Source organism: Danio rerio, chromosome 1 (genome assembly GCF_049306965.1).
Source record: "Danio rerio strain Tuebingen ecotype United States chromosome 1, GRCz12tu, whole genome shotgun sequence".
Taxonomy (NCBI): domain Eukaryota; kingdom Metazoa; phylum Chordata; class Actinopteri; order Cypriniformes; family Danionidae; genus Danio; species Danio rerio.
In genome coordinates this window covers 34,263,526-34,290,805 of record NC_133176.1, presented here as the reverse complement: position 1 = coordinate 34,290,805, position 27,280 = coordinate 34,263,526, and the positions used below count along the sequence as shown (strand labels likewise).

General features: G+C 36.1%; 1 protein-coding gene across 3 annotated transcripts in view; it reads left to right on the top strand.

Moving 5' to 3' along the window:
• Nucleotides 1-248: 248 nt before the first annotated feature.
• The window catches only part of dachc (dachshund c), a 103,079-nt gene continuing 76,047 nt past the window's right edge, over nt 249-27,280 (top strand). For 2 of the 3 annotated variants that reach the window (XR_012402899.1, XR_012402906.1), the window contains exon 1: nt 1,345-2,076. Coding sequence is in view for 1 of the 3 variants with exons in the window: in NM_001045236.2 (NP_001038701.2) it covers nt 1,538-2,076 (539 nt within the window). In the remaining 2 variants the exon portion in view is untranslated. 3 annotated transcript variants of the gene reach the window in all.

Genomic DNA, 27,280 nt, shown 5'->3' with positions numbered 1-27,280 from the left:
CCATCATGTAAGAAATATGTGTCAGCTTTTTGAACATGTAGGTATTCCTTTCTCCAGGACAAAATATAAGAAAATCAAACTATTTAGGCGGGTTCATGGTTGAGTTGACACAAAGTGACCCTGTTGTCTTTTATTCTGGATAATGTATTTATTTTTTTATTTTTATTTTTTTGTAAAAGATAGAGCACAGAGTGTTATTGAAACTGAGTACATAAGGGACTTCCTCTGTAGCAGGGATATCAGAATGCCTCTATGAGAAGTGTATTTTGATAAGTGAGATTAATGTCACTACGCCTCAAGAGACACCATAAGTGTTTATTCTGAGATTAGCAGTGGTAAATGTTGAGAACCCTTACAAACCACAGAATCCCTGCTCCGTGATGACTACTTTATGCATTTGAAAATAACAAACAGTCATTGACATTTCAGTTTAATTCTGTTCAACTCCTAAATCCTTCACAATAGATGGCAGTATAAGCTTTATATCCTGTCCTTCCTATCATGTGCATGCTTGACCTCACAACTTAACAAACAATGTAAACACAGATATGTTATCTGAAAATCAGCACTATCTTTGCTCATGTTTAGTGCGACTTGTTTTATTTTCTCCATATATTTTGACTAGTCATATGCTGATGCTTGTAATATCCATAAGGGGATGATATATAATTGCTTTAATCATTTCTTATTCAAATTTTCACCCTGCTTTCTAAGGCATATCAATTTTGTTAATACCATGTAATTAAAATATGTCAGTGCACTACAACGCTCGGGCTGTATTAATGACCGTGAAAATTGTTTTAATTAAATAGCCAATTATAGTAAAGCCCCAACCATGAGAATTGACATTTAAATGAGCTTTATTTAAATTGCTTTCAATATTGTTTCATCAGAATTTCTCACGCGGCGAATTAATCACTTGCCTATGTGCATGTACAAAGCGCCATTAACTATTGAAGTGCTGTTATTAGTCATTTTATCTCAAGCGTGAATTAATACAATGTCTGTCATCAACTTTGCTACTATCAATAAACTTTGACAGCCATAGGAGTTAGGCTACAAAATAACTAACACAAGCACCGCAAAACAACTGCCAAAACAAACGCTTGTCGGTTGTTCTGTTTGTTTATCTTTAGAAAACATAAAGGCTACTTTGTAAATGATGAAAAAACATGGGCTATACGGCACGAGTTCTCGCAAAGTTCATTGTTTCAGATGTACCTGCTCTGAAAACAGCAACACACGTGCGCGCTGTGTCTCTTCCAAACTCTCTTTGTTTCTTGGCTCCTCCTCCGGACCACAATGTGACAGATTCAACTCGTCCGAGCACCAGCGCAGCTCTTCACTTATTCCCACTGTCACTATCACGCTTTGATCGATGTCGTGACGCACTGACAATATCTCGGTTTCCCCCCGTGCCAGGCTGATTTTACTCATCACTCAAAACGGAATTGTTTTTGTTGTGATTTGTTGTTAACTCTCCCGTGAGACTTTACTTTTGTCTAAACACTTTGAAGACATTTATTCCATGTTGAATATGGCCACACCGGCTGCGCTCCTACCCGCGACACCGATGGCCCACGCGCCTCCGATGTCGATCTCCGCGGTTGTCAACTCATCGACCCCGGCGACCCTCTCGCCTTCACCGTCCGTCACCCCAGCCGGACCGAGCCTCTTCAGAACGGAACTGCTCTCCTCCGCGAGCCCGGGCATCCCCATCGGCAGTCTCCCGCACAAACCTGTGTACTCCACACCATCTCCGGTGGAAAACACTCCGCAAAACAACGAGTGTAAAATGGTCGAGGTCCGTGGCGCAAAGCTGGCGTCTTTCACTGTCAACGGCAACGAGCTCATCTGTCTCCCGCAGGCGTTTGACCTCTTCCTCAAGCACCTGGTCGGCGGACTGCACACCGTGTACACGAAACTTAAACGTCTGGAGATAACGCCCGTGGTGTGCAACGTGGAGCAGGTTCGCATCCTCCGTGGACTGGGCGCGATTCAGCCTGGAGTCAATCGCTGCAAACTTATATCGAGAAAAGACTTCGAGGTCCTGTATAACGACTGCACCAACGCAAGGTAAACCTAACCGTCTCAGTGCACGAATGTTACATTTGAATGCAGAGAAAGTCATTAAAATACTTGTAAAAGTTTTTAAAGTTGCTCCAAACTGTTTTTATTTTAAGTCACTGGCACTTGTATTTCTATCAATGAGCTACCATATCAGTTATATCTTTGGACGTTACAAAAACTCTTTGCTGAGCACAGCACATTATCTGCTTATGCTTCAGTTTGAACAGTTTGGCCTTTGATTATCATGCACATATCAGTTTACTTGAAATACATCATGTTGAATATACAGTAGGCTATATGGGCAGGACAGGTGTTTTCTTTTCTCTCCCTTCCTCTGCCTTTGAAAGTTTCTCTTATTACGAAGTTTCAGCACCAAACATGCAATCTAATGGGAGAGGAAATATGAGGAACTACGAATGATCCAACATAAATTATACAATAATCAATTATCCCCGAGTGATAAAGTACATTCCGTTTTCTCCAATAAAGATCCACAGATAAACTGACAGGTGCCACCATCAGTCAGGCATCCAGAAAAGAACAGAAGGCAACTCTTTTATAGTCTTTATCATGCGTGAACACTTTTGGAGACAGATATGGAAAAGGCAGAAGGTGAAAGATTGTATCAGTCTATTATATGAATGTTTAATGAGACTATTTTGTTACAAGTTAAACTGAAAGTCAACTCACAGGTTAATCGGCAGTTGTCCCGGTTGGGTATCAGGTACGAGTGTCATTTGAACTTGCTGCTTTTGTTTGTTTTAGGTGTTATTATAGTGTTATCAGACGTGTTTGAATTTTGAATTATGATTTTAAAGTGACTTGTAACGTTGGCTTGATTAGCACTTATTGAAAGTCGTTATCAGTTCAGACAAGGTCATAAAAAGCTCCACTGAGCTATCATTATATAGACTACTTTGAAACTGACACTCGTTCGCCCTCTAAGTTCCCGTGCTTTGAAAACAACGGCCCTTTATAGCATATTAAGAACGCAAATTACATCTGTTTGACCTTTAAAATGATGGCAAACATACTGATGCGTTTGCGCGCGAGTGCGCTGGAGAGCTATGTGAGCCTTGTTTAAAAGAACAATATGGGTTTGCTTATCTAAACCTCAATGACTGAGAGCGAATTTATGACACCAGCTCATGGCTGCTTGCTTATTAAAGAGAGCATTTAGGCAGCCTTTGGCACTGGCTTGGAGATGTTAAGCGTTTGTGACACAGGTTACTGGAACGAGATTAGAATCTCTGATTCCTGCCCGCGCGCTCGCTCGCTCGCTCGCTCGCTCTCCGGCAGTGTCTAATATAGAAATTGATTCTCCGCAGAAATTAATTAATTTTTCATTTCGCCTAGAGCGGCAGTTTTAAAAGGGCGCTCTCTAACAGTCCCCCCGCCCAATTTGTCTCCACTTTGAAACATATCCTAATCGTATAAATACTTTTTGACGCATGATTAATTGATAAATTTATTAAAGATTAAATCGAAGTTTGCATAACAACATATTTATTACTGAATTATGCAAATTAGGAACATTTTCTGCCTTTTCATTTACTCATGTCACAAGAAGATGTTGGGGGAAACATCCAAGTTAGCCAGAAAGCTTAAACGCATACATTTTAAACGTTTCTATCTTTATATAATGACTATTTAATCGATGTCTGGCCTCCTAATGTTTTCATTTTGGCTGAGCTGAATGGAGATCAGATAACATAGGCAGGCAGTATAGGCTGCTAAACTCTTGGACCTCTGTCATTTGAATTCTCCAAAGACTTGAAAACTCTTAATTGAGTCAAGCCAACAATCCTATAGTGGTCTGTAGCTAAATTTCGACATTTTAACAATTTCAGTTGTATGCTCACTTTCTTTTGCCTGTTAACTTTCTTAATATAATATATATCATGTTTTTTTTTTTTTACAAATAGCATTTAAAATGTTAAATAGGTAGGCTACATTTACTTATGGATTTTCTTTTGGATATGTAGGAAAGGAGGGCTTTTTGATTAAAAAATGACTCATGCTGAGTCAAAGATTGACTCACCATGACCGAATAGTTGTCATTTCCATAAACTGGTTGTTAATGAAATATGAGTAGATGAAAGACACTAACTAAACAACAAAACCAGCCCTTCACCCACACTCAAAAATCTCCTGATGTCTTTTTTGGGGGCTTTGCTGCTGTTAATAAATCAAATCTGACTACTTCCTCTGTGCTTCTCTTTGTTGAAAAGATATGTCTTCTCTGACCGTCATCTAATCCCTGAGCTTTTTCTGGCAGACAGAAAAAAAGCCCTATAGGTGCTGACTTGGTCTGTCTGCTTTACAGAGTCATTCATCACCTCAAGCATTTCCTTTTATGACTAAATTCTAACAGTAAATGTTTGGAAGCTACAAAACGTATCTTGGATCAGCATAAAAACGGAGACTTGATTTACAGCAGCACTTCACAGTGCTCAACAGACTGCGCAATCAGTTTCTGTTGCATACAAACACAATGTTTTCCATTATTTAAAGGCTGATTCACGGAAGTTCAAAGAAGGTGTTTGGCTTGTTATAGTTCAAAAATGCTAATGCCTTCTCTTACAGTTAGCCTGCACTTAGTCGACCCTTATTTACTGAATTATTTATTTTCCTAGAATCTCATTCACTTCCAGAAAGTCTGAAACGGACGTGATGTATCACGACTCATTGGCTTTGTGTTGTGACCTTTCTCTCAGAAACTCTCCATCTGTGAAGCGGAGCTTATGCAGGCCTCTATGTGTGTTTTACAAGAACAAGTGACAGACATAGCTTTTGTGAATACTCTGCGAAAATGGGTATTTGTGTCTTTGAAGATTTTCTTGTCACAGTGTTCAAGTTGGTGTGAGAGGAGTGTGTCAGTGTGTGTTCTCTTTCTCTGATCTTCAAACGGGAGACATTTTAAAGGCCATGGATTACAGTCAAAACAAATACCCATACCAGCGGCTCTGGCACCCTAGACAGTAAATTATCCACACACAATTAATTGATGTCAGTGTGATTGCTTCGTTTAAAAATCCTGGCTATCTTGCACTCGCCCGCTGTTTTTCTCCCCCTGTACACATACATAAACGCAACTAACCTCAAACAGACGTCTCTGCACTTCTCTCTCTTCCCTTGACCTTCAGGTTCAATCCAGCGGTAACACGAGCTTCTATCAGTCAGCAAGGTTTGATTCGGCCCTTCCACAGTGTGTTAGCGCGAAGCGAGGGATTAGTGGAAGGAAAATAGAAGAGTGTGTGAATGTGTGACACAGAACCAGATCTGTAATCCATCCAGACCTTTTTTTTCTGCACTCGTATTATCAGGAAAGGTTTCGATTGCCGCACTTTCAAGGCTGCAGTATATTTTTAATCCTCTAATATCAATCATTACTTACGGCTGTGGAGTTTATAGGTTGGCTGTTGTACATGTGTGGTTGAAATAGATACCTTTGTGTGTGTGTGTGTGTGTGTGTTCAGATGTCTCAAAGCTTTAGTAACTCTATTGGAAACCGCCGATGCAGCTGCTCAGACAGCTGATAGCTTTGTAGTGGCATGCTGCGAATCATAAAAGAAATGTGTTAGCGAACAAGGGCTTAAAATACTGTTGATGTCTTTATGGTGCTATTGTGTTTGCATGTATCCATCTGCTGGTGTGTGTGTGTGTGTGGCTTGTGTGTGCTCGGAGATGAGCTGGATTGATGAGAGTTTGGAAAATATCCCCTTACATACACACTGTGTGGGTTCCTTTGTGAGTGTGGTGTTTGTTTGGAGGGAGTGAAGCAGAATGTAGGTAACAGAATGCTTAGTGAGATACAATATTTGTGTTTTAAGGAGTTAGTCAGAGTCAATACATTTAGATATTTTCCAAGAACAAAAATCGAAACATTCATTTTACTTCGTCTTAGTCCCTTTATTCATCAGGGGTTGCCACAGTGGAATAAACCACCAACTTATCCAGCATGTTTTACACAGCAGATGCCCTTTCAGCTGCAACTCAGTACTGGGAAACATCCATACACACTCATTCACACACATACAGTGTGGTCAATTTAGTTTATTCATTTCACCTATACCGCATGTGTTTGGACTGTGGGGGAAACCGGAGCACCCGGAGGAATCCCACGTCAACATGGGGAGAATTTGCAAACTCCAGAATGCCTAATGGCCTAGCTGGCACTCGAACTTGTGACCTTCTTGCTGTGAGGCGACAGTGCTAACCACTGAGCCATCGGATCACCCTAAAATATATACATATAACAGATATTTTCCTTACACCATCATTGCAGTTGTTACTCAATTAAGTAAGTATGTAAAGTAGAATGAATGAATGAATATGTAAGCAAGTTTGGTAATGTAACAAACTTTTTGGAGTTTTGGTAATGTACACCATTAAACAACTTATAATGTCGATTGTTTATGATGCCATATCACATAGTTTTTGATTAGATTTTTCCTGCATTATACAAGTAGACTTCAGTTATTTCAGTTATTTCACTTTAGAGACAAAAAAAGAATCCATTCTTTGTCAAATAAAAGGAAAATCGCTGTGTGATATATATATATATATATATATATATATATATATATATATATATATATATATATATATATATATATATATATATATATATATATATATATATATATACATACCTTTCTAGCTGAAAGCCAGTACAGGGAAACTACCATTGAACACAATATATTTTATTTTAAGAAACATTTAAAATATTTTGGAACAGTAGCTTTAGATGTGGAGGGTCCTTTTCTGCTGGAGATACTGTTGTCCTGGCCAACTAAATAAAATAGTTGTAAAAAACACATAAAAAAAAACCTGTATAAAAAACACGTAAAAAACAAACACAAAAAACAAACTTGTATATACTGTAGAAACGGTATAACAGCAAATGTTGGTGGTTTTAAAACCTTGACTTTCCAAACTGTGGTAGACCCATGGTTATCGTCCTATGCCTACTAACAAGACAGTCAAATACAATTCTTACCAGCTAATATCAAGAAATATAACTTATTTTGCCTACATGCCTTTTTAAATAAGCTTTTCCCTAAATTAAATAAATTTACATTTTCAATTCAAATTTAAAAATTAAAGCAAGAAGGTCGCTGATTCGAGCCTTGGCTGGGTCAGATGGCATTTCTGTGTGGAGTTTGCATGTTCTCCCCTTGTTTGCTTGGGTTTCCTCCGGGTGCTCCGGTTTCCCCCACGGTCCAAAGACAAGCGGTACAGGTGAATTGGGTAGGTTAAATTGTCCGTAGTGTATGAGTGTGAATGAGTGTATATAGATGTTTCCCAGAGATGGGTTGCAGCTGGAAGGGCATCCACAGCATAAAAACATATGCTTGATTAAGTTGGCCGTTCATTCTGCTGTGGCAACGGCAGATTAATAAAGGGACTAAGCCAAAAAGAAAATGAATGAATGAAAAATATGCCTATCAAAAAAACATTACCCAGGGTAAATAAATAAACAGGCTTCATTGAGGGTTTGAGTGGTTCAGAAGACCCATCCCTCACTGTGAAACGTCCAGAATTCGTCCAATACATGAGCTCATCTGTCCTATTTGACTGCCATCATAATAAGTGAAACTAACCCATTAAACAAGGCTTTGAGACCAAGTCGAATCCTTTGCTGGCGTTCGCTTCGGTGTTCGGTGTTCGGACTTCTGCTAATCAGTTTTGACCAATGATAACAAATATTTTTCATCTGTCCAACAGCCAGCTATGCAAGAAAACTTACAAGTCTTCTTTCGCTACTGCATTAATTTTAAATAGAGAAAACATTTTCCAAGTAACTTTAATTGTAAATCTTGGACCTTATTTAAAAAAAAAAAAAAAAAAAAAAAAACGGACAGAAAGTGGCTCATACTAAAATTGATTTGAATACTGTTTTGACTAAAATGATTAGGTATGGGATGATAACCGCTTTCAAGGTATACCGCGGTTTGGAAAAGTGAAGGTTTTAAAACCACAAAAAAAAAAAAAAATAAAAATAAATAAATAAATAAATAAATATATATATATATATATATATTTTTTTTTTTTTTGTGTGTTTTTTTTGTGTTTTTTTAATTTATTTTATTTTATTTTTTATTTATTTATATTTTTTCTTTTTTAATTTTTTTTTTTAGGACACCAGTATCTCCAGCAGAAAAGATATCCAAAGATGCCATTTTAAATTTTTAAATAGTTAAGAAATCAGTGTTTTAGAAACTAATGAAGACAGCAGAAGTCAATGATTGATTTGAATTATTTAGCATGACAAGTTTACTGCTTCAAAGTACTTTAAATGTTTCTCGAAGTCAAATATATTGTGTTAAAAGGAGAAAAAAAGTTTTAGATTTTTACTCAGACATTTAAAAAGAATTTATTTTAAAGCAGTAACCACAATACCGTGAAAATTATATTTTTATCCAAGGTAATCAGTTTATATTTTATATTTTTATCCAAGGTTATTAGCTATTTACCATCAGAATCTTATACCGACCCATGCCTAGTTATGATGACCATCTGACAAGCTAATTCAGAATAGTGCTTAATATGTCACTAAAATGCAGTATTTAAATTTCAGAATTAAGTAGAAAATGAGGCATATAATTGCAAAAAGGTCTGCTTTTTGAAAATAAAAAAACACCCCTTTTACCAGGCTGGCCAAGGGCCTGATGAATACAGTATGATTAGCAAATGAATACAGACACTTTTGTTTCAGATCATGTTACTGCACTCACAGAGCATCTTACAAGTGATACATATCTAAGAACTACAAAGATAGTTGAATCAAGTACTTTAATAAGTTAATCAAAGTTGAACTGAGGTTTAAAGTTTGTCTTGAAGTGGTTGTGGTCTGCTATGAGATGGATGAGTTACTTCATATCAGCATAAAGTACCTCTTTATTGGGCATAAAGTTCATCATGGGGCTTCAGCACTTTGTTCATTCTTGTCCTTTCTGTGTTTGATCTGTGGGAAACTCCAGCTGCTATTTATAACACTCACACACTTACACACAAATGAAAACGTTGACATTGTATGCGCGCACACACACACACATCTTCATTAGTGCACACTCGATTGTGTTAGTCTTTAGAACACAATGATGCTTACTTGTTGTTTTTTCTTTTTATTTGCTGAGCAGGTGAAACAATGTAAAACCAATGATGGATTGCTCTGATAACAGCTGTTCTCGCAATGTTGCGCACAAGTTAAATATGATGTCTGTGAACTCGAGGGGCTTTAATCATAAAACACGAGCAGAAACAGATCTCTGCGTAAATCCCACATAAAGCTGTTTGTACACAAACTGTACCAAGGGGTTTGTCCTTAATTGACAAAGTTCTCATTCGGGTGCTCAAAAAGACATTTTTCGGATCAATTAGCAGTTTGCATATGATGTGTTTTAGCGTCTGATAGTTCTCTTGTGTATTCAGCGTAATGGTGGTGTAAGCAATGCTCTGAAAGTTCCCCTGGTGTTTACAGAATGTTACCGAGCTAATGAAACACAGGAGGACATTAGAGATAGAGTAAACATGTCTTTTCAAATGGAGTGTGTGTTTGTGTACGTGGGTGTGCCGGTGTGTGTGGAAGGCCGAAGAAAGAATGTGTGTGTGTGTGTGTGAGCGCTGGCACTGATGGCCTCTGTGGGAAGGCGAGCCAGCATGGAGGAAAGGAGGACGTCAGGGGGAGATTTTAATTAAAGTATGAAATGAGAGGTCACGCGCTCTGACCCCCCCCCCCTCCACTCACTACACACACAAGGACATGCTATCTCTTTCTTACTTTCTCCATTGCTCTCTCTCTCTCATACACACGCTAACGCTCTCCTCCTCTCTCTCTCAGCTTGATGAGTTTTCCATGAAAGGGTTTTTCATTAATTCCACCTCAGGGAGTCTCTCTGTTCCGGCTCCCTCTGAAGCGCATGGAAATCTAAAGTGTGTGAGTGTGTTTCTGTTTGTACGCGGCCACCATTATGTTTTTGACTCGGTCTGATTATTAACACACTGTTCTGGCTGTTTGATCATGAAGTCTCGCAGACAGACACACATGGTCGATGATCTTGCTTATGAGAAAGGATGATGGACAGGGCAGGAATGGTTCGTTAGTTTCATGTGATTGCTTCATAATGGGACATTTTAAACATTGAATTACAGGAGTTTTGGGATCATTTCATTCCGAGAAACACCTGGATGCAAAATAACAGGAAGTGAAGGAAGTAATGCGTGTTTTTTGTTTTCAATAAGATGTGACTATTGTTTTCTATCACTACATAGTAGGGCTGGGCAATTTGGCCTAAAATCTCGATTAATCAAACATTTAAACTCGATTACGATTAATAAATGATCATTTTTATTAAAATAAATAAATAATCATATATATATATATATATATATATATATATATATATATATATATATATATATATATATATATATATATATATATATATATATATATATATATATATATATATATATATAAAATAACCAATACACACTTTATTCAAAAATCTTATATAATGTAATAAGCGATAAAATAGACCTGGGAAAATTAGATCGATTTTAGGTTGTAAATGTCGATTTAGATTATTTTTTTATAAATCGCCCAGCCCTACTACATAGTCTTCATCATATAAGTAATTCAATAAAAATAATATTTGTTAAACTTCTTTATGCACAACTGAACTCCATTAAAATGCTCACATAGTCACAGGCCTTAAAAATACATGCAGATGATAAACTTTTACTCTATTATGGTTCAGTTGTGCAGTTTGTAAACATATCTTGTGTGTTTTGACCTGTGGTTTCTGGTCATCTATAATCATAACTCAACATTAGATATCTTTTGATTTGATTATTATGGATGCACACATTGCGATATCTATACTTAAATGATATACACTGTCTGACAAAAGTCTTGTCGTTGATCCCAGTTGTGAGAGCAACAAATAATAACCTGACTTCTAATTGATCATTTGGAAAAATGGCAGAAGGTGGATTTTTCTGATGAATCATCTGTTGAACTACATCCCGATCATCACAAATACTGCAGAAGACCTATTGGAAGCAACATGGACCCAAGATTCTCACAAAAATCTGTCAGGTTTGGTGAAGAAAAAAATCATGGTTTGGGCTTACATTCAGTATGGGGGTGTGTGAGAAATCTGCAGAGTGGATGGCAACATCAACAGCCTGAGGTATCAAGACATTTGTGCTGCCCATTACATTACAAACCACAGAAGAGGACAAACTCTTCAGCAGGATAGCGCTCCTTCTCATACTTCAGCCACCACATCAAAGTTTCTAAAAGCAAAGAAGGCCAAGGTGCTCCAGCATTGGCCAGCCCAGTTACCAGATGTGAATATTATTAAGCATGTCTGGCAAAAGATGATGAAGGATGAATCCAAAGAATCTTGATGAACATTGGGAGTCCTGCTAGAACGCTTTCTTTGCCAATCCAGATGACTTTATTAATAAGTTATTTGAGTCATTGCAGAGATGTATGGATGCAGTCCTCCAAGCTCATAGGAGTCATGTTCATTATTAATTTTTTTTCCACTGCACCATGACTTTATATTCTATACTGTACATTATTTCTGTTAAGTGATGAAACTTTTGTCTAAGCAAAGTCAGACTTCACTGTCCTAATTAAATAATTAAAAATCAAGACATGATCATATTTTATTTTGATGAAATAAGTGTAATCTAGAGGCTTTTGTCATTTATGTAAGCCACTTCGGATACCAAATAACTCAAATTATTATTTGTTTTCCCTAAAACTTGGATAAGCGACAAGACTTTTGTCACATGTATTGTGCAGCCCTAGTAGACATACAATTCACTGCAGTTTCTAACTGAAATGTGCACAAGTGACAGTGAAAACACTTTTACCATATGGCATGATTTGCAAACAAATAAATGTTGGTGTTTGAATCACATAGAGCTTGCTGTGATTTATCTAACTTTCTGTGTTTACACTTGGCTGGTTTAAACTCTAGTGCAGTTTTTCTGCTAGTGACTGAATACGTGTGAATACGGGTGAATGCTTTTCTGTCAGCCTTTGTCAGCTTCCAAATAAACTCTGGTGTGGTTTGTCTGAAATATGAATACAGCATGGACCAAAGTCCAAAAGTGGGAAATTATTTTGATAGGTGTTGGAAAAACACCTTCTAGCATATGTTTGTTTCTGTGTTTCACAGGGAAATTCTTCTTACAATTTTGACAAATTTTTCACCAGTTCTCACCTGATTAAAATACCATTACATGTGCACGCATTTAATGAACACATTTTTTGGATGTTCTGTAAACATTGTCACACTTATGTCATAAAAGCTTTATATTTTAAGTGGTCTTAACTGCTAGGTATATTTGCATAAAGAAATAAGTACTATGTACTTATTTTGTTTAAGTTGTATTTCGCAAACTTAAATTGCTATTGAGGTGGGATATGGGTAAGGCTAGGAAAAAGTGTTATGGTATGGGTAGGATTAAGAATGGGATAATCCGATGATATATGTTTCAATTATAAATGAAAGTTTAGAAATTAGTTACAGGTGTAACTGTAGATACAATTACTAAAAGCTCTTTTTAAAATTTAAGTATAATGTAAAACATGCATTATACTAAATAATAACTTAAATAGTAATTAAGACCACTTAATATAAACTATGTATATATATATATATATATATATATATATATATATATATATATATATATATATATATATATATATATATATATATATATATATATATATATATATTTTATAGTGTACAAGTGGAATTCAGAGACAATAATATATATATATATATATATATATATATATATATATATATATATATATGTATGTATGTATGTATATATATATATATATATATATATATATATATATATATATATATATATATATATATATATATATATATATATATATGTGTATGTATGTATGTATGTATGTATGTAATACAGTTGAAGTCAGAATTATTAGCCCCCTTCGAATTTTTTTCTTCAGGGAGAAGCAAGGAAATTTTCGCAGTACATCTGATAATGATTTGAAAGTCTTTTGTTTTATTTAGGCTAAAATAAAAGCAGTTTTTAATTTTTTAAACACCATTTTAGGGCCAAAATTATTAGCCCATTTAAGATATATTTTTTCTTGATAATCTACAGAACAAACCATTGTTATCCAATAACTTTCCTAATCACCCTAACCTGACTGGTTAACCTAATTAACCTAGTTGAGCCTTTAAACATCACTTTAAGCTGTATACAAGTGTCTTGAAAAATATCTAGTTAAATATTATTTACTGTCATCATGGCAAAGATAAAATAAATCAGTTATTAGAGATGAGTTAATAAAACTAATATGTTTAGAAATGTGTTGAAAAAACTTAAAGTAACGTGTTGTTCAGAGAAGCGTTAATTTAGTTGATAAACTATTTCCAGAATATAGGACAATTTACTGGAGGGACAAAATGTTTTAAACAGCAATCTCAAGACTTCATATTTATGAATTCACATTATATAATTTCTAAATGTTTTATATGTGCTGCTCATGCCCAACTAATTGTTAGGTTTTGTGTTACAACTTAACAATCTTTACAATAATTTTTAAGATGATTTAATACAATAAAAGCAGTGACCTTGCTTGCTATATTTCTCTGTCCACATTTTTAATCTCATAGATATGCAAACAGGAACATTATCTCAAGGATTTCAAATGTTTAGTGTGAAATCTCTTTGTTTACCCACAGGATTAATTACTAACCCAAGTTAAATTATTAACAGTGTGTTAACAATTATGAAAAATGCATGTTATGTTGCATTAGTTCACCCTTTTGAAACACTGGTCAGAGTTTTATACTCCACCTGAGATTTTCACATTGATTTTGAAGTGATGGGAGGGATCTCAGGGAAATCCTGATCTCAGGGTCATTCAGAACACAATTCAGTGTGTTGTTCATAGGTTCAACATGACAGGAAATATGCCATGACTTAAACTACTGTTCTTCTTTGGAACACACATAAAGATGTTTTTAATATTTATCATTTTTTCCTTCAACTGAAATTCTGTTATCAAAACCTTCACTCAATCAAGTACAAAATGACATAAAAATAATCTATATAAATTAAGCAATTCCTGTCCTGTGAAGATGCACACACAAACAAACTCACACAGACAGGCATATTCAGCTTATTCCCTGCTTTTTTTAGGGATCGCCACAGTGGAATGAACTGCCAGTTTCTCATGTTTTAACGTTTTACACAGCAGATGACCTTACTTTAACATAGGCTCATTCTGAAAACATACCCCTATATACATTTCTGGAGATCGCAAATTATGTAGCCAGAGAAATCTATGGCTGCGTTTCATCTTTAAAACAAACGCTACAGGGGGGTATGATGCCGTTTGTTTCCGCGCTTACCAGCTGACTGCTTACCAGCTGACTGCTTGTATGCTGTTACCAGTCTGTCCTGTGGTTCGCCGCATACGTCAGAAGATTTGAGATGCAGAGCAAAGTTGACCATGACGACGGGGCTTGAAAAAAAAAAACTGTTCCAAAAACTGGAAACAAAAGCCAAAAAATAAAACAAACAAGTAAATAACAGGGTGTGAGAAAATCAGAAATTGTGGTAAAAATCAGGCTGCCATGGGGCTTTTCTTTTTCTAGATTGCTTTTGAAAACACTGCCGGTTGGGTTTAGGGAAGGGGTGAGTGGGAGAATCGGTCGGTCAGTTGTTCAGTCGGTCAGTCAGTCAGTCGGTCAGTCAGTCAGTCGGTCAGTCAGTCAGTCAGTTGGTCAGTCAGTCAGTCAGTTGGTCAGTCAGTCAGTCAGTCAGTCATTCAGTCAGTCAATCAACAGCAGCCTTTGGTGCTTCCTTACATAAGTAGAGCAGGTGTGAGTGGCACTTGCGAGATAAATTTGTGACCTCAAAAAGTGTACACAGCTACCTCTGTTGGTTGCACAAAAACAAAAACTGCACAAAGCATAGCTCCTGGCATGTATTTGGCACTCTCCAGAAATGGATATAGGGGTAGATTTTCAGAATGAGCCTGGGTTGTCAGAATGAGCCTGGAGTCTAGCCCTCAGCGCTGGTAAACACACACACACACACTCCCATTGTGGAATTTGAATTCTTCTTACAAAATTAATGTATTGTTTAATAGAGAATATATTTTCTTCAATGCAATTTCAAACAATAGTTTTGATAACTAATTTCTAATCTCTTTTGTCTTTTTAAACTTTTTAATGTGTGAAAGTTTTAGCTTCAATACAGTAATCATTAAAACAAAATCTGAAAAATATGTTCAGTCTGGGGCGGCGCAGTGGTGCAGTAGGTAGGTGTGTGTGTGTGTGTGTGTGTGTGTGTGTGTGTGTGTGTGTGTGTGTGTGTGTGTAAGTGCGTGCGTTTGGTGTGTGTCTGTATGTATGAGTGTGTGTGAATGAGAGTGTATGGGTGTTTCCCAGTACTGGACTGTGGCTGGAAGGGCATCTGCTGTGTAGAAAAAGTGCTGAAATAGTTGGCGGTTCATTCCGCTGGTTCAATCCGAAGGAAAATGAATGAAATGAATGAATGTTCTGATCGAGATTGAAAGATGAATAGATTTGAAAAAACATTAGAGTTTTTTGTTGGAGAACTACAGCTTTAAGTAGAGAGCAGCAGCCAAAAAAGCTCTTTAAACATGTCAACAGCTCTGGCAGATTTGTAGCTTGAAGTCACTGCTTTCCACTTTCTTTAAATGTCAGACCTACCTAATAAATCTTAAAATATTTGAAAAAGCATTATATGACACGCACATGGTTTTCGTTTCAGCATTATCAGAGTATAACTGTCATTCTTTGGTGTGGAGCTAGTGTAGGAAATGAGATTGTAAGTCTGGAAAGTGTTACAAAGCTTTACCATTAAGCAGGTTCACCCCTCTGGCTGAAACTAATGAGATTCTTCAGTCAAAAATGTCAAAAACTAATTGAGATGTCCAGGCTATAGAGAGAACGTGGCATGACTATGACCGGATCTAGGTTTGTCAATCACTGCTACATTTACAACTACCAATCATGATCCACCACATCCTTAACCTGAGCCGGTGTTTGTTTGTGAGGTATCTAGGAAACGTGGTGTGTAGAATGCTGATGTTTATGAAGTGCCTTGGTAGGCAGGAGACTAAATAGTTGTACACTCATTAAACCACGGTGGGTTAAGCGGCAAGCAGAATACGGCAACAACAAGAGCAACAGAGAGAGAGAAAAAAGGGGAAAATTCATGGCAGAAAAATTCATGGCGCTATACAACTTAAAGGGATAGTTCATGGGATAATGAACCCCCCATATAAGTCCACAATCATTTACTCATTTCCACACTTTCTTTATTTTTCTGAACACAAAGGAAGATACAGTGACACCTGTAAAGAAAAACAACAATTTACTTTCATATTATTTTTTTAGTTTTGGCTATGGAAGTTTTAGATGATGAAACACCTGGTTTCTATGGATTTTTTGTTTGTGCAAGGTTTTGAAGCACCACAGTATAAGTAAATGATGAGAAAATGTACGTTTTTGGTCGAATGAACGGTTTAAGCTTATTGACAGCATTTCTGTCATAATGTGCTATGGCTGCTGATTGTATTCCGCACTTGTGTCTGACTGTTTCTCTTCAGTTTGTTGGTTCTTGTACTTGTAGAAATGTGGCTAATTCTTACGAATACATACCATTTTGTTAGAAAAAAAGGGATGATTTTTACAAGGAGGTGTGCTGCCTCCAAAACCCATCCCTAAACTCAACCTCCATCGCGGGATCGAACTATTTTAATCTACTCCTTCATTATATTCTCCTTGTGAAACTGATGTTTACGCACAGTGTCGAGATCCCGAAGAGCAAATGTTTTGAAACACTGCACCAATTTGAAACACTCAGGTCATGTGACTAAAGTGTTTCGAAACACCAGGTCATGTGACTAAAGTGTATCAAAGCATCTGTCATTTCAAAAGCGTTTTGAGACCTGGTAAATCTGTTTCACTGAAAGGGTCTGAAAAATGCTCTGTCTCATGTAACCTAGTAGACCATGTGGGTGCACAAAGTTACTCTGCTTAAAATAGTCTGGGTTCGAATCCCGACTTGTACAAATACTCTAAAATTATGATTTTTTGTATTTTAATAATGTTACTGTTTTAGGACCAAAACAACACAAATTTATTTACAAAGTGTTAATTCGGATGTCAATGTTAAAACAAAATTGTAAACTTATATACAGTAGCTGCAATACCCTGGATTCAAACCCATTATCTCAGCATGCTAGACAAGAACTCTTACCACTTCACTAAATCACTTAAAAACTCAACTCTACAACGTGGTGTTCAATAACTCAATTTGCTTTACTGTTTCTTTGAAGCTTCCAAAGCAATACATAACAATTACCACTAGGTGTCACTGTAGAGCAGGGTTTCAAAACGTTTTAAAGCTACGACACATTTGCTTCGAGTGTTTTATGAAGCTTCGTTTTGCCCAAAACTAATGGTCATACAGGCAATGGTTACAGGGGTAATCCAAAACATAATCCAGTAAACAGGCAAAAAGGTGCGGGCAAATACGGTCCAAATCCAAAACATCACACGCAAAGACAGCGGCATAATGCACACTATTACAGTAATACAAGATTAAAACAGAGATTGTGTGTGAAAGTAGTGCATATATAGTGTGTGTAATCAGTGTAAATGATCTGCAGCTGTCTGGTGTAATTAAAGTTCATCAGGTGTGAGGTGCTAAAGATTATGGGAAATGTAGTCCAGTTCAGTGGCAGATGTGATGTGCTGATTGCCCTCTAATGTATTTGGCTATTTTTTTTTGTAGCTTTTAAAATAAAATTTTTATAAGTGCCTATTTGTGTTTTTTATGTAAAGAAGTTACATCAGTTACATTGTAAAGAAGTCAAAATAATTTTTTTGGTGATCAACATTACAGCACAAACGCTGATATATGAATTATGTATTAATTTGTATAAAGCCCAGAACATTCTGCACTTGTTGATTCATGCATTTGGGAAAAGCTCAGTTTAACAAACTTGAAACAAAGTGAGTGGGAAGTCGAATGGAAATTGAACACTTCAGTGTTGCTGTGAACTTTGCTCATTTTTTTTTTCTTTCTCTTTCTTACTCTCAGAGAGGTAACACTTCTTTAAGTAGAACAGGATAATGTAGAAGTAACACATAAAGGTTTTGCCTAAAGCTTCTTTTACGCCCGTGACCTGATTAGTGCAGAGAGGACAGAGGAAGGAATTTTTGCATCTCCCGAAAATATGGAGAACAGACAGAAATAGAGATGGAGAGATCACAGAGCAACCAACTACTAAAAAGAGAGACAGAATGGATACTAAGGAACACAGAAAAGATTAACCCGTGTAATGGCTGTGTCGATTTCACCCTCGTATTTTTACACATTTCATCTCACCGAGGGTCAAAAGAAAGTGGCAGTGTTTTTAAACAGTCCCTATGAGTAGGTAAAGTTAACACACACACATACACATGGCCTATATCTGCCAAAAACTACTGCGAGAGAGAAAAGCGAGTGATTTATACGCCAGCGTGTGAAAATTACTATTTTTGTTGTGGACTTTTATTGTATGAAGGACAAAAGGATGAGCTGAGAGGCAGAGGGATGTTAAATGACCTACATATGCAGAAGACATGGCTTAGATTATGTCCTATATAGAGGTGAGTACACAACTGAGATATTATCCCTACAAATGATTATTATGGTTATTGGTTTTTATTTCTCTTTCAGAAAACAGTGTTGTTATTCAGCGCAAACACATTTAATTAAGAACGTCATACTTTCTGTTATGTTGTTTTACATGAAGAAATATGTTATGTCATATACATTTAAGCAGTGTTGAGGGTAACGCATTACAAATAACACGAGATACATAATAATGTTACTTTTCTAAGTAATTAGTAAAGTAATGCATTACTTTAACAAATTAAGTTAAGTTACTTTTTAGATGAATTAATTGGCTTTTAAAAAAGAAATTGCTGAATTAAAAGTAGTGTTATTACTTTAAATCACACTCAATGAGAGAATGAGCTCCCCACAGCAACAGACAAAAAACCAAGATGGCAGAGCCTTACATTTTTGTGATGGAAGTATTCACACACATGGAAGAAAAAGGGATTGTCTCAGTGAACAGTGATTTTACTGGGTTGGCTAAATTGTCCGTAGTGTATGAGTGTGTGTGTGAATGTGTGTGTGGATGTTTCTCAGAGATGGGTTGCGGATGGAAGGGTATCCGCTGCGTAAAAATGTGCTGGATAAGTTGGCGGTTCATTCTGCTATGGCGACCCCAGATTAATAAAGGGACCAAGCCGACAATAAAATGAATGAATGAATGTATATACGGCATGTCTAGCATCAGGAAGTTGTCAGAAGGTAAGGTAAAAAAAATAAAGGTAAATGAAGGTGTAAATGTAGAGCCCCTCTATTTAAAAAAAGAAAACTACTGTACCCTGCAAGTTCTGAAAGAGATCATGCCTCAGGCAGGTATGAAAAAGTAACTCAAAAGAAATGTAACACATTACTTTCCATAAAAAAGTAACTAAGCAACGCAACTAGTTACTTTTTTGAAAAGTAACTCAATATTGTTATACATTACTTTCAAAAGTAACTTTCCCCCTACACTGCATATACGTTTAAACCAATTGCTTAAATAAAAATTGTAACTTAATTTTGTTTATGGTTTTAAAGTTATTCTCGACAGTTGACAGGCAGTACACTATGGCTTCTAAAATGAGCGACTTGCATTTATTTGAAAGGGGTGATATGAATTTAAGCTCATGCAAATTTAGCTGCATTACAAAATTCTAGTTTGTTGAACTCTGACCTGCAAATTTCTATAAAAAAGCTCTCACTTTATAATGTGGCCTTAACTGCTAAGTACTTACATTCCTCCATGTATGTACATAATAAGTGCATTGTACCAAATTATTACTTTATATCTAAGTACATAGTAATTAAAGTGTTAGTTCACCCAGATATGAAAATTGTTATTAATTACTCACCCTCGTGTCATTTCAAACCCCTGAGACACTTTGTTTGTCTTTAGAATACAAATTAAGGTGTCTTGAAACTGAAATTTGAGAGCTACTTTATCCTACGGTTCCTGGCTCATAACAGTGATTATTTAATGTTTTTGTGCTCACAAAAGTATACTTGTATATTGATAAGAATCCAAAAACTACCGAAGACATATATGGTCTGTTTTCTGGTACTTATATGGAATTTGTATTTGTGAATATGTCTGTGGATGGATGAGTGAGCTCTTAGATTTCACCTTAAAAATATTTTATCTTCTGATTTTTTGTTTTTGTTTTAGAAAACTCATGTTCTGTAAAATGTAAGCATTTTCACCACAACATTTTAAAATGGTATGCTGTAGGTGATTGCACTCTCAGAAAAGAAAAGTACACTGTGGTACAAATAATGTTTCTTAATGTAATTTTTTGTACCTTTGTAAATGTTGTACCACATATGGTTCAGAAAAGACCTCTTATGATACTGTTTTGTAACCTTTACCGTACAATTGAAATAAAAGTACACAATGGTTCTCATAAAAAAGGTACATAAGTGTTGGACAACTCCTTTATTACAATATCTATGAAAATAAATATTACTGGAAAGGCAAAGTTATTTTATGAATAATTTCCATATTAAAACATGAATCATTATCATTTAAAAGCATATGTTTAAAGAAACTCATTCACATTAATACGTTCTATATTAAAAAACAACTGCTAAAACAAAACAACATGTATTGTAAACTAAACATTTAAGGCATTTTTAATAAACAATTGGTAAGCATTTTCTGATAAATACATTTCATTATTGATATCAGCACCTTATGGCGTTTGCTTTGCACTACGCACTCCAGCTGGCAAAAGTCCCTTCATGCATATATTTTAATGTTGTAAAACTAATCAAACATTGTGCATCTCTCATACAATACTATTGCATAATTTTATTTCTATTTTAAAATTAAGTAAATTAAATTAACTTTTAAGTGATTACAAAGGTATTGTGTAAAAACTGGAGAAAAATGTTTTTATTGTACATGGGAGGATTTATTTCTGTAACATTGTTGTGAAATATTTAGCAAAAAATAGATCTTTTGATTTATGTTAAAGTATTTTTATTCTTTATTGTCAATGGAAAAGGTGCATTTACATGAAAAAAAAAACTTTTTAAAAAACGTTGTTTTAAAATTTATTTGATGTTTTTTTATTTAATTAAAAATAAATTGATGCATATAAGCAAACAATTTTTATATAGTTCTTGCAGGAACACATTTGACAGTGTTAAGGTACAAAGTGTCTTGCTACTATAGTGGTACCTTCATGCATCACATATGTACCTTTGATGAATAGAATTCATCAAAAAGAAAAAGAAAAAAGAAAAAAACCTTTTTGAAATCACGGAAACATGTTGGTTACTCATGGTACAAATCATGTCCTTAAAGGTACAAAATTTGATTCTTTGTCTTAAGGTACAATTCTGTTTCATAAAAAGGTACTGCTCCAGTGACAAGCAGTTTCTGAGAGTGTTGGATAAGCTAAATTGTATGTAGTATATGAGTGTATGTTTGTGTGAGTGCTTCTCAGCACTGGGGTTTTAAGAGTTTGGGAGAAAGGAACCCCAAGTGCTGGGTTGTGGCAGAAAGGGTGTCTGCCAGTAAAACATGATCCAGAGGCATTCCATAATGGTGGTAAAGCAGGGACTAGGCTGGTTTATAAGCAGCAGAGTTGGTAACCTTGCTGTCTATGATGGAGGATGAGTGAGTGAGCAAAGTAATATTAATGGTACTTAATAAATTATGTTATAACTATAATAAATAATATTTATTATTATTCATTCATTCTCTTGTCGGCTTAGTCCCTTTATTAATGGAGTCGCCACAGCTGAATGAACTGCCAACTTATAAAGCACGCATTTATGCAGCAAATTCCCTTCCAGCTGCAACCCATCTTTGGGAAACATCCACACACACAGACACTCATACAATACGTGCAAATTAACCTACCCAATTTACCTGTACCGCATGTCTTAGGACTGTGGGGGGAACCGGAGCACGCGTACACAGGGAGAACATGCAAACTCCACTCAGAAATGCCAACTGAGACAAGGTTCGAACCAACGACCCAGCAACCTTCTTGCTATGAGGCGACAGCACTACCTTCTGCGCCACTGCCTCGCCTATTTAATATTATTCAAAATAAAATGAAATTTTACAATCGCATTTTGTAGAAATAAAATAACATGTATTTTTATTACCCTATAAATCCATAAAGTCATTCTGAATTTTAGAGAATAGAGTCCACATATCAAACCTTTAACAATAATGAAACGATACTGGAATAGATTTCAGAGTATTTTATTCAAACTAACGGATAATAACCATTACTTTGTGAGATAAAAGCCTCCTACTTTAAAAAACCAAGCATTTAATGTATAAAAAAACATAACTGCAAATCATGCTTTTTATAATTGCCTTTACTGTTAATGTTTTTAGTTTAAACAGGCCTTAAATCTCTCATCTCTTCTTGAAAGAGAAGGAATGAGGTGTGTTCGTTTCATACAGATTGTTATGAATTATTACTAACTCACTTTTTATTCAACTTTTTTTTTTTTCCAATTTTGGTGAATATGCCCTGTTATCTTTGCTTGGTAAATCCTAAAGATCTTAAAGCATTAACATGAAGGAAATCGTGGCTTCTATGGGACTTAAAATTCCTCTAGTAATCCGAAGTAGCAGCTTTATAACCCTCCCTCAGATGATAGGATGTCACCTGTCAGGTCCCTGTTGGCTTCTTCTGTAATGAGAGACAATAATAACAGCAAATTAAAGAGGAGCGAGAACCTGAACAGGAGAAATAGACTTTCACAATTAACCTTTTAACACCTGCCAGATATGAGATTGAACTGTTCCCTGGTTACAATATGATCAAATCGACCTGTGAACTTGCTCAACTGAACTGAACGTTCATCAAATAGAGAAAAGGTATTTTCGTTCATTATAATTGGTTCAGAAAATGTTCATATGCTTGTCTTTTTAATAGAATAGAACTACAATAAAATTTACCCTTTCCTTGTTTTAAAGAGATCCCGTCAATCTTTATAGATCTTAAATTTCTTGATTATATCAAATAATTAAAAGACAAGTGTTGTATAATCAAATTGACATATGTTCACTTATATTGTACATAAAGGTAAGTGCGCTGTCACTGGGATGGTATCTTTTAAAAAAGTACACATTTGTACTTGAAGGGTCCATATCTCAAAAGTATTATATTAGTACCTAAAAAATTTAAGAGAAACACCTTTGTACTTTTTAGGTACTAATATGTACCCTTGAGGTATTAATATGGACCTTTTAGGTACAAACGTGTACTTTTTGGAAAGGTACCACCCCAGTGACAGCTCACGTAGCTTTATTTCTGAGAGTGTACTATTAATAAATTTATTTATAACTTTGCTTTTTATTGTTTTTGTTTGAAGAATTGGCTATTATTTTATTCATTTAATTAAGTCATTAATTTTATTACTATTTCTTTGTTGTTGGATGTATTATGGATGCAATCCATGATAACACTTTAATATGATGGCTCAGTGGTTTTAAACAATAGTTTAAAATAATGGTTTCAGTAATGTTAGTTAAAGGTCACCTAGGTTACCCCTTTTTTTCAGATTTAATATAAGTTTTTTGTGTCTCCAGAATGTGTCTGTATAGTTTCAGCTTAAAACACCCATCAGATTTTTTTATTATACCTTTTATAAGATTCTATTTTATACCTTTTAGCATCAGGTAGCGGTTTGTTGTACTGCGCCTTTAAGGCTAGTCCTCCTTGCTCACTGTTTGTGCTTTTTAGCGCCCCTTAATCTCCTCCCTCGGCTGCGTCAGACAACAGACAGACATAAAGGAACAAGATCTCACGTAGCATTTGTGATAAAAACTACAAAAAGAACTTTACCAATGAGTATTTGATGCATTTGTTGTGGAGTTGCACAATGAGTTACACACAATGTTGTTACGCACACACACAGCACGCGTTTAGCTTTGCACTCATTTTACACACAAATGTGACAGGATACAGGCTAATCTCCACTGCTGTATGAATATCTGTTATGTTAATGTACAAAATAAACCTGATTTAACGTCCACAAACTGCGATTGAAGTGTTCTCTTTCATAATTGTTTTGACCCGCGACTGTGGTGATGAAGTAAAGCTGAACTTAATCGCTGTAATTCATTACACACATGCAGCTTTGCCGACATAGAAATAAATTGAATCTTAAAATAATAGAAATAAAATAAGATCATAAAATAAATTCCAATTCAAAGCATTTTGTAATAGTATTTCTCAAATGAGTTATGTTTGGTCTAATTTAGGCTTGGTATAAGAAACATCTTTTTTTAAAAAGAAAAATTATACATGTCTTTAGGGCTGCAAGATATAGCGAATTAGCATCTGCAATAGTCACATTGCATAGATGTGCATTGTAGAGTTAGGATTATATTTGAGCAATAGTCACAGTTCAGATCGCTAGATTTGTGGAATTATTGCAGATTTTAACCATGATGGAGTGAAATTATATCATTTGTTTTTCAAGGCCTGAGAGAGATTTAAGCATTCAGGCACAATACATTTTACCAATTGGAAATTTATTAAATAATAATTGTGTTGAATTATTCATACAGCAAAAACTTTGCAGCGCAATTTTAACATTTACAAATCCTAACCAAATACCCAAACTACCTTTAGTGAAGTTTATTTATAAACTACACTCGAGAGGATTACGTGATTGCTACGTGATTACTCATTACGTGCAGGGCTGGCGCGTCCATAGAGGCGACCTAGGCGGCCGCCTAGGGCGGCAGTATAGAGAGGGCGGCATCCGCGACACCTCCCTTACCATTCGCGTCCTCAGTTATGTCCGCGACACCTCACTCACCACCCGCGTCCTCAGATATATTTGCCTATAGACGACAGAATAGAGAGGGCGGTGTCAGCGACACCTCCATCAGCACCGCGTGTCCTCAGTTATATCCGCGCATAGGGCAGCAGAATAGAAAGCACAGTGTCCGCGACACCTCCCTCCTTCCCTCCCTCAGCACTCGCGCGTCCTCAGTTATATCCGCGCATAGTGCGCTGGAAAAGAGGTCCGCGACACCTCACTTAATTTTCACAACCAGTCACTTTCGGTTTCACATTGGGGTTCAGGGCGGCATGATCGTCCTCTGCCTAGAGCGGCAGTTCAGCTTGCTCCGGCCCTGATTACGTGATTACTTATGATTGTTCACAGCTGGTCCCTCATTAGCTAATGCTTGATTGCTCAATCAGATGATTCCTAACTCACTGTAAATAACCAGAGTTTCTTATCTCAGTATCTTCGTCTTGAAGAAGCCTCCCTACCAACCCCTACTCCCCTTATTTCTAAATGGGCGACACAGTGGCCCAGTGGTTAGCACTGTTGCCTCACAGCAAGAATGTCTCGGATTAAAGTCCCTACTAAACAAGTTGACATTTCTGTGAGGAGTTGTTCTCCCCGTGCTTGTGTGGGGTTTGCCTGGGTTTTCCGGTTTCCTCTCACAGTCCAAAAAATTAGCAACCTAAGTAAATTAGCCATACCAAATTGGCATCACAGTCAAGCTCCTAGCGAATTGTATATCTCCTTAAGCATATTTTATCTGCCATTAGCAAGAAATAAGTCTGGGGAGTTCATCGTGATCTACCTGACCTCAAACTCCCCTCTCACCCTTCTAATGGGAGGGAGCCCAGGGCTCGAGGATCTTATAAGCTCAGGGCTCTCTCCCGGGACAGCATGCCAAACAAGCCTATTACCAATCATCAGCTAAGTGCAAATTTTTGAATATCTATTAATAAGGAACAAATTATGAGTTTATAGAAGCAAAAGTCATAATTAATGGTTGGCTGATAGCGGGAGGTAAACCTTAAAATAAAGGGTGACTGCACATTCTTTTCAAGTAGTGCTATTCAATCATTTGGTGAAATTGTTGCATTATAATGCTATATATATATCGCAGACAAATAAAATATTGCAATGTCAGATTTTTCCAGTATCGTGCAGCCCTACATAACTTACTGTTCTGAAACTTTAGAACTATATATTTTAGTTTTTATACAGATTTACACCCTGTTTTGTTCCTGTGGAAAGTGGCCTAGTAATCATTTGGAAGTCTCTCAGAACTAGTTGAACTTCAGCTTAGCCTGACATGTTTTTAAACTAGAGTATGAAAAGTCTTACACAAAAGAAAGACAAGATGGTGTAATGGTTCACTTCATATGGCACATATTTACTAACATACAAGACAAGTCATCAACTCCTAAATGACCCTGTTACACTCTTCCTTTCCTCATGATTAACTTCTGCCCCGTGTGTGTGTGTGTGTGTGTGTGTGTGTGTGTGTGTGTGTGTGTGTGTGTTTGTGTGTCTGTCTGTTAACATGACATCCAACTCAAAATCTTTCATTAAGCTCTGTTTATTACGTTTATCAGGTTTTATAAATCTTATCAACACATTAGTATGTGTATGATTCAGTGATTAAAGTTTCAGAATATTATGGAGTCTCGTAGTTCTGAAGCTTTGCAAACTGAATTTAATTTGACCGATCAATTTTGTTGTGTAGTATAATCTGTTATGAGTGTAATTGGGGTTTGGGTTTATAATGTAAACAGGCTTGTAAATTCCAGCTGGCTTACTGAAGTTCTCTGAAGAGAATATAACTGTAAGACAAACAGCTATAAGTGACTGATCTAGCGGATAGTTTGTTGGTGTGGTTGTTTGTGTGTGAATGTGTATAACTGTTTGAGGAAGCAGTCTGTTTGTAAAATGTTTACAATACTGACTTTTTCCATCACTGTTATTTCCTGTGCATGTGGATATTTGTGTGTGTGTGCACGTATGCTTTGGGAACAAGAATGCTAAATGCACTCTCTCAATCACTCTGTGTGTGTGCGTATGGGACAGATGTTAAGTCTCTGTCTTTTTCTCTTCACTTCTTTCTTCGTCCCCCTGCAGGGGCCACAACACTTATTTACATTTCATTCATCACAGAGAGCCGCAGATTGAAACACAAACAGTGGACTATTTGGGTTCAGTCTTTCAATTGCGATAAGAGCTCAGATTACGCCCCATCATGAAG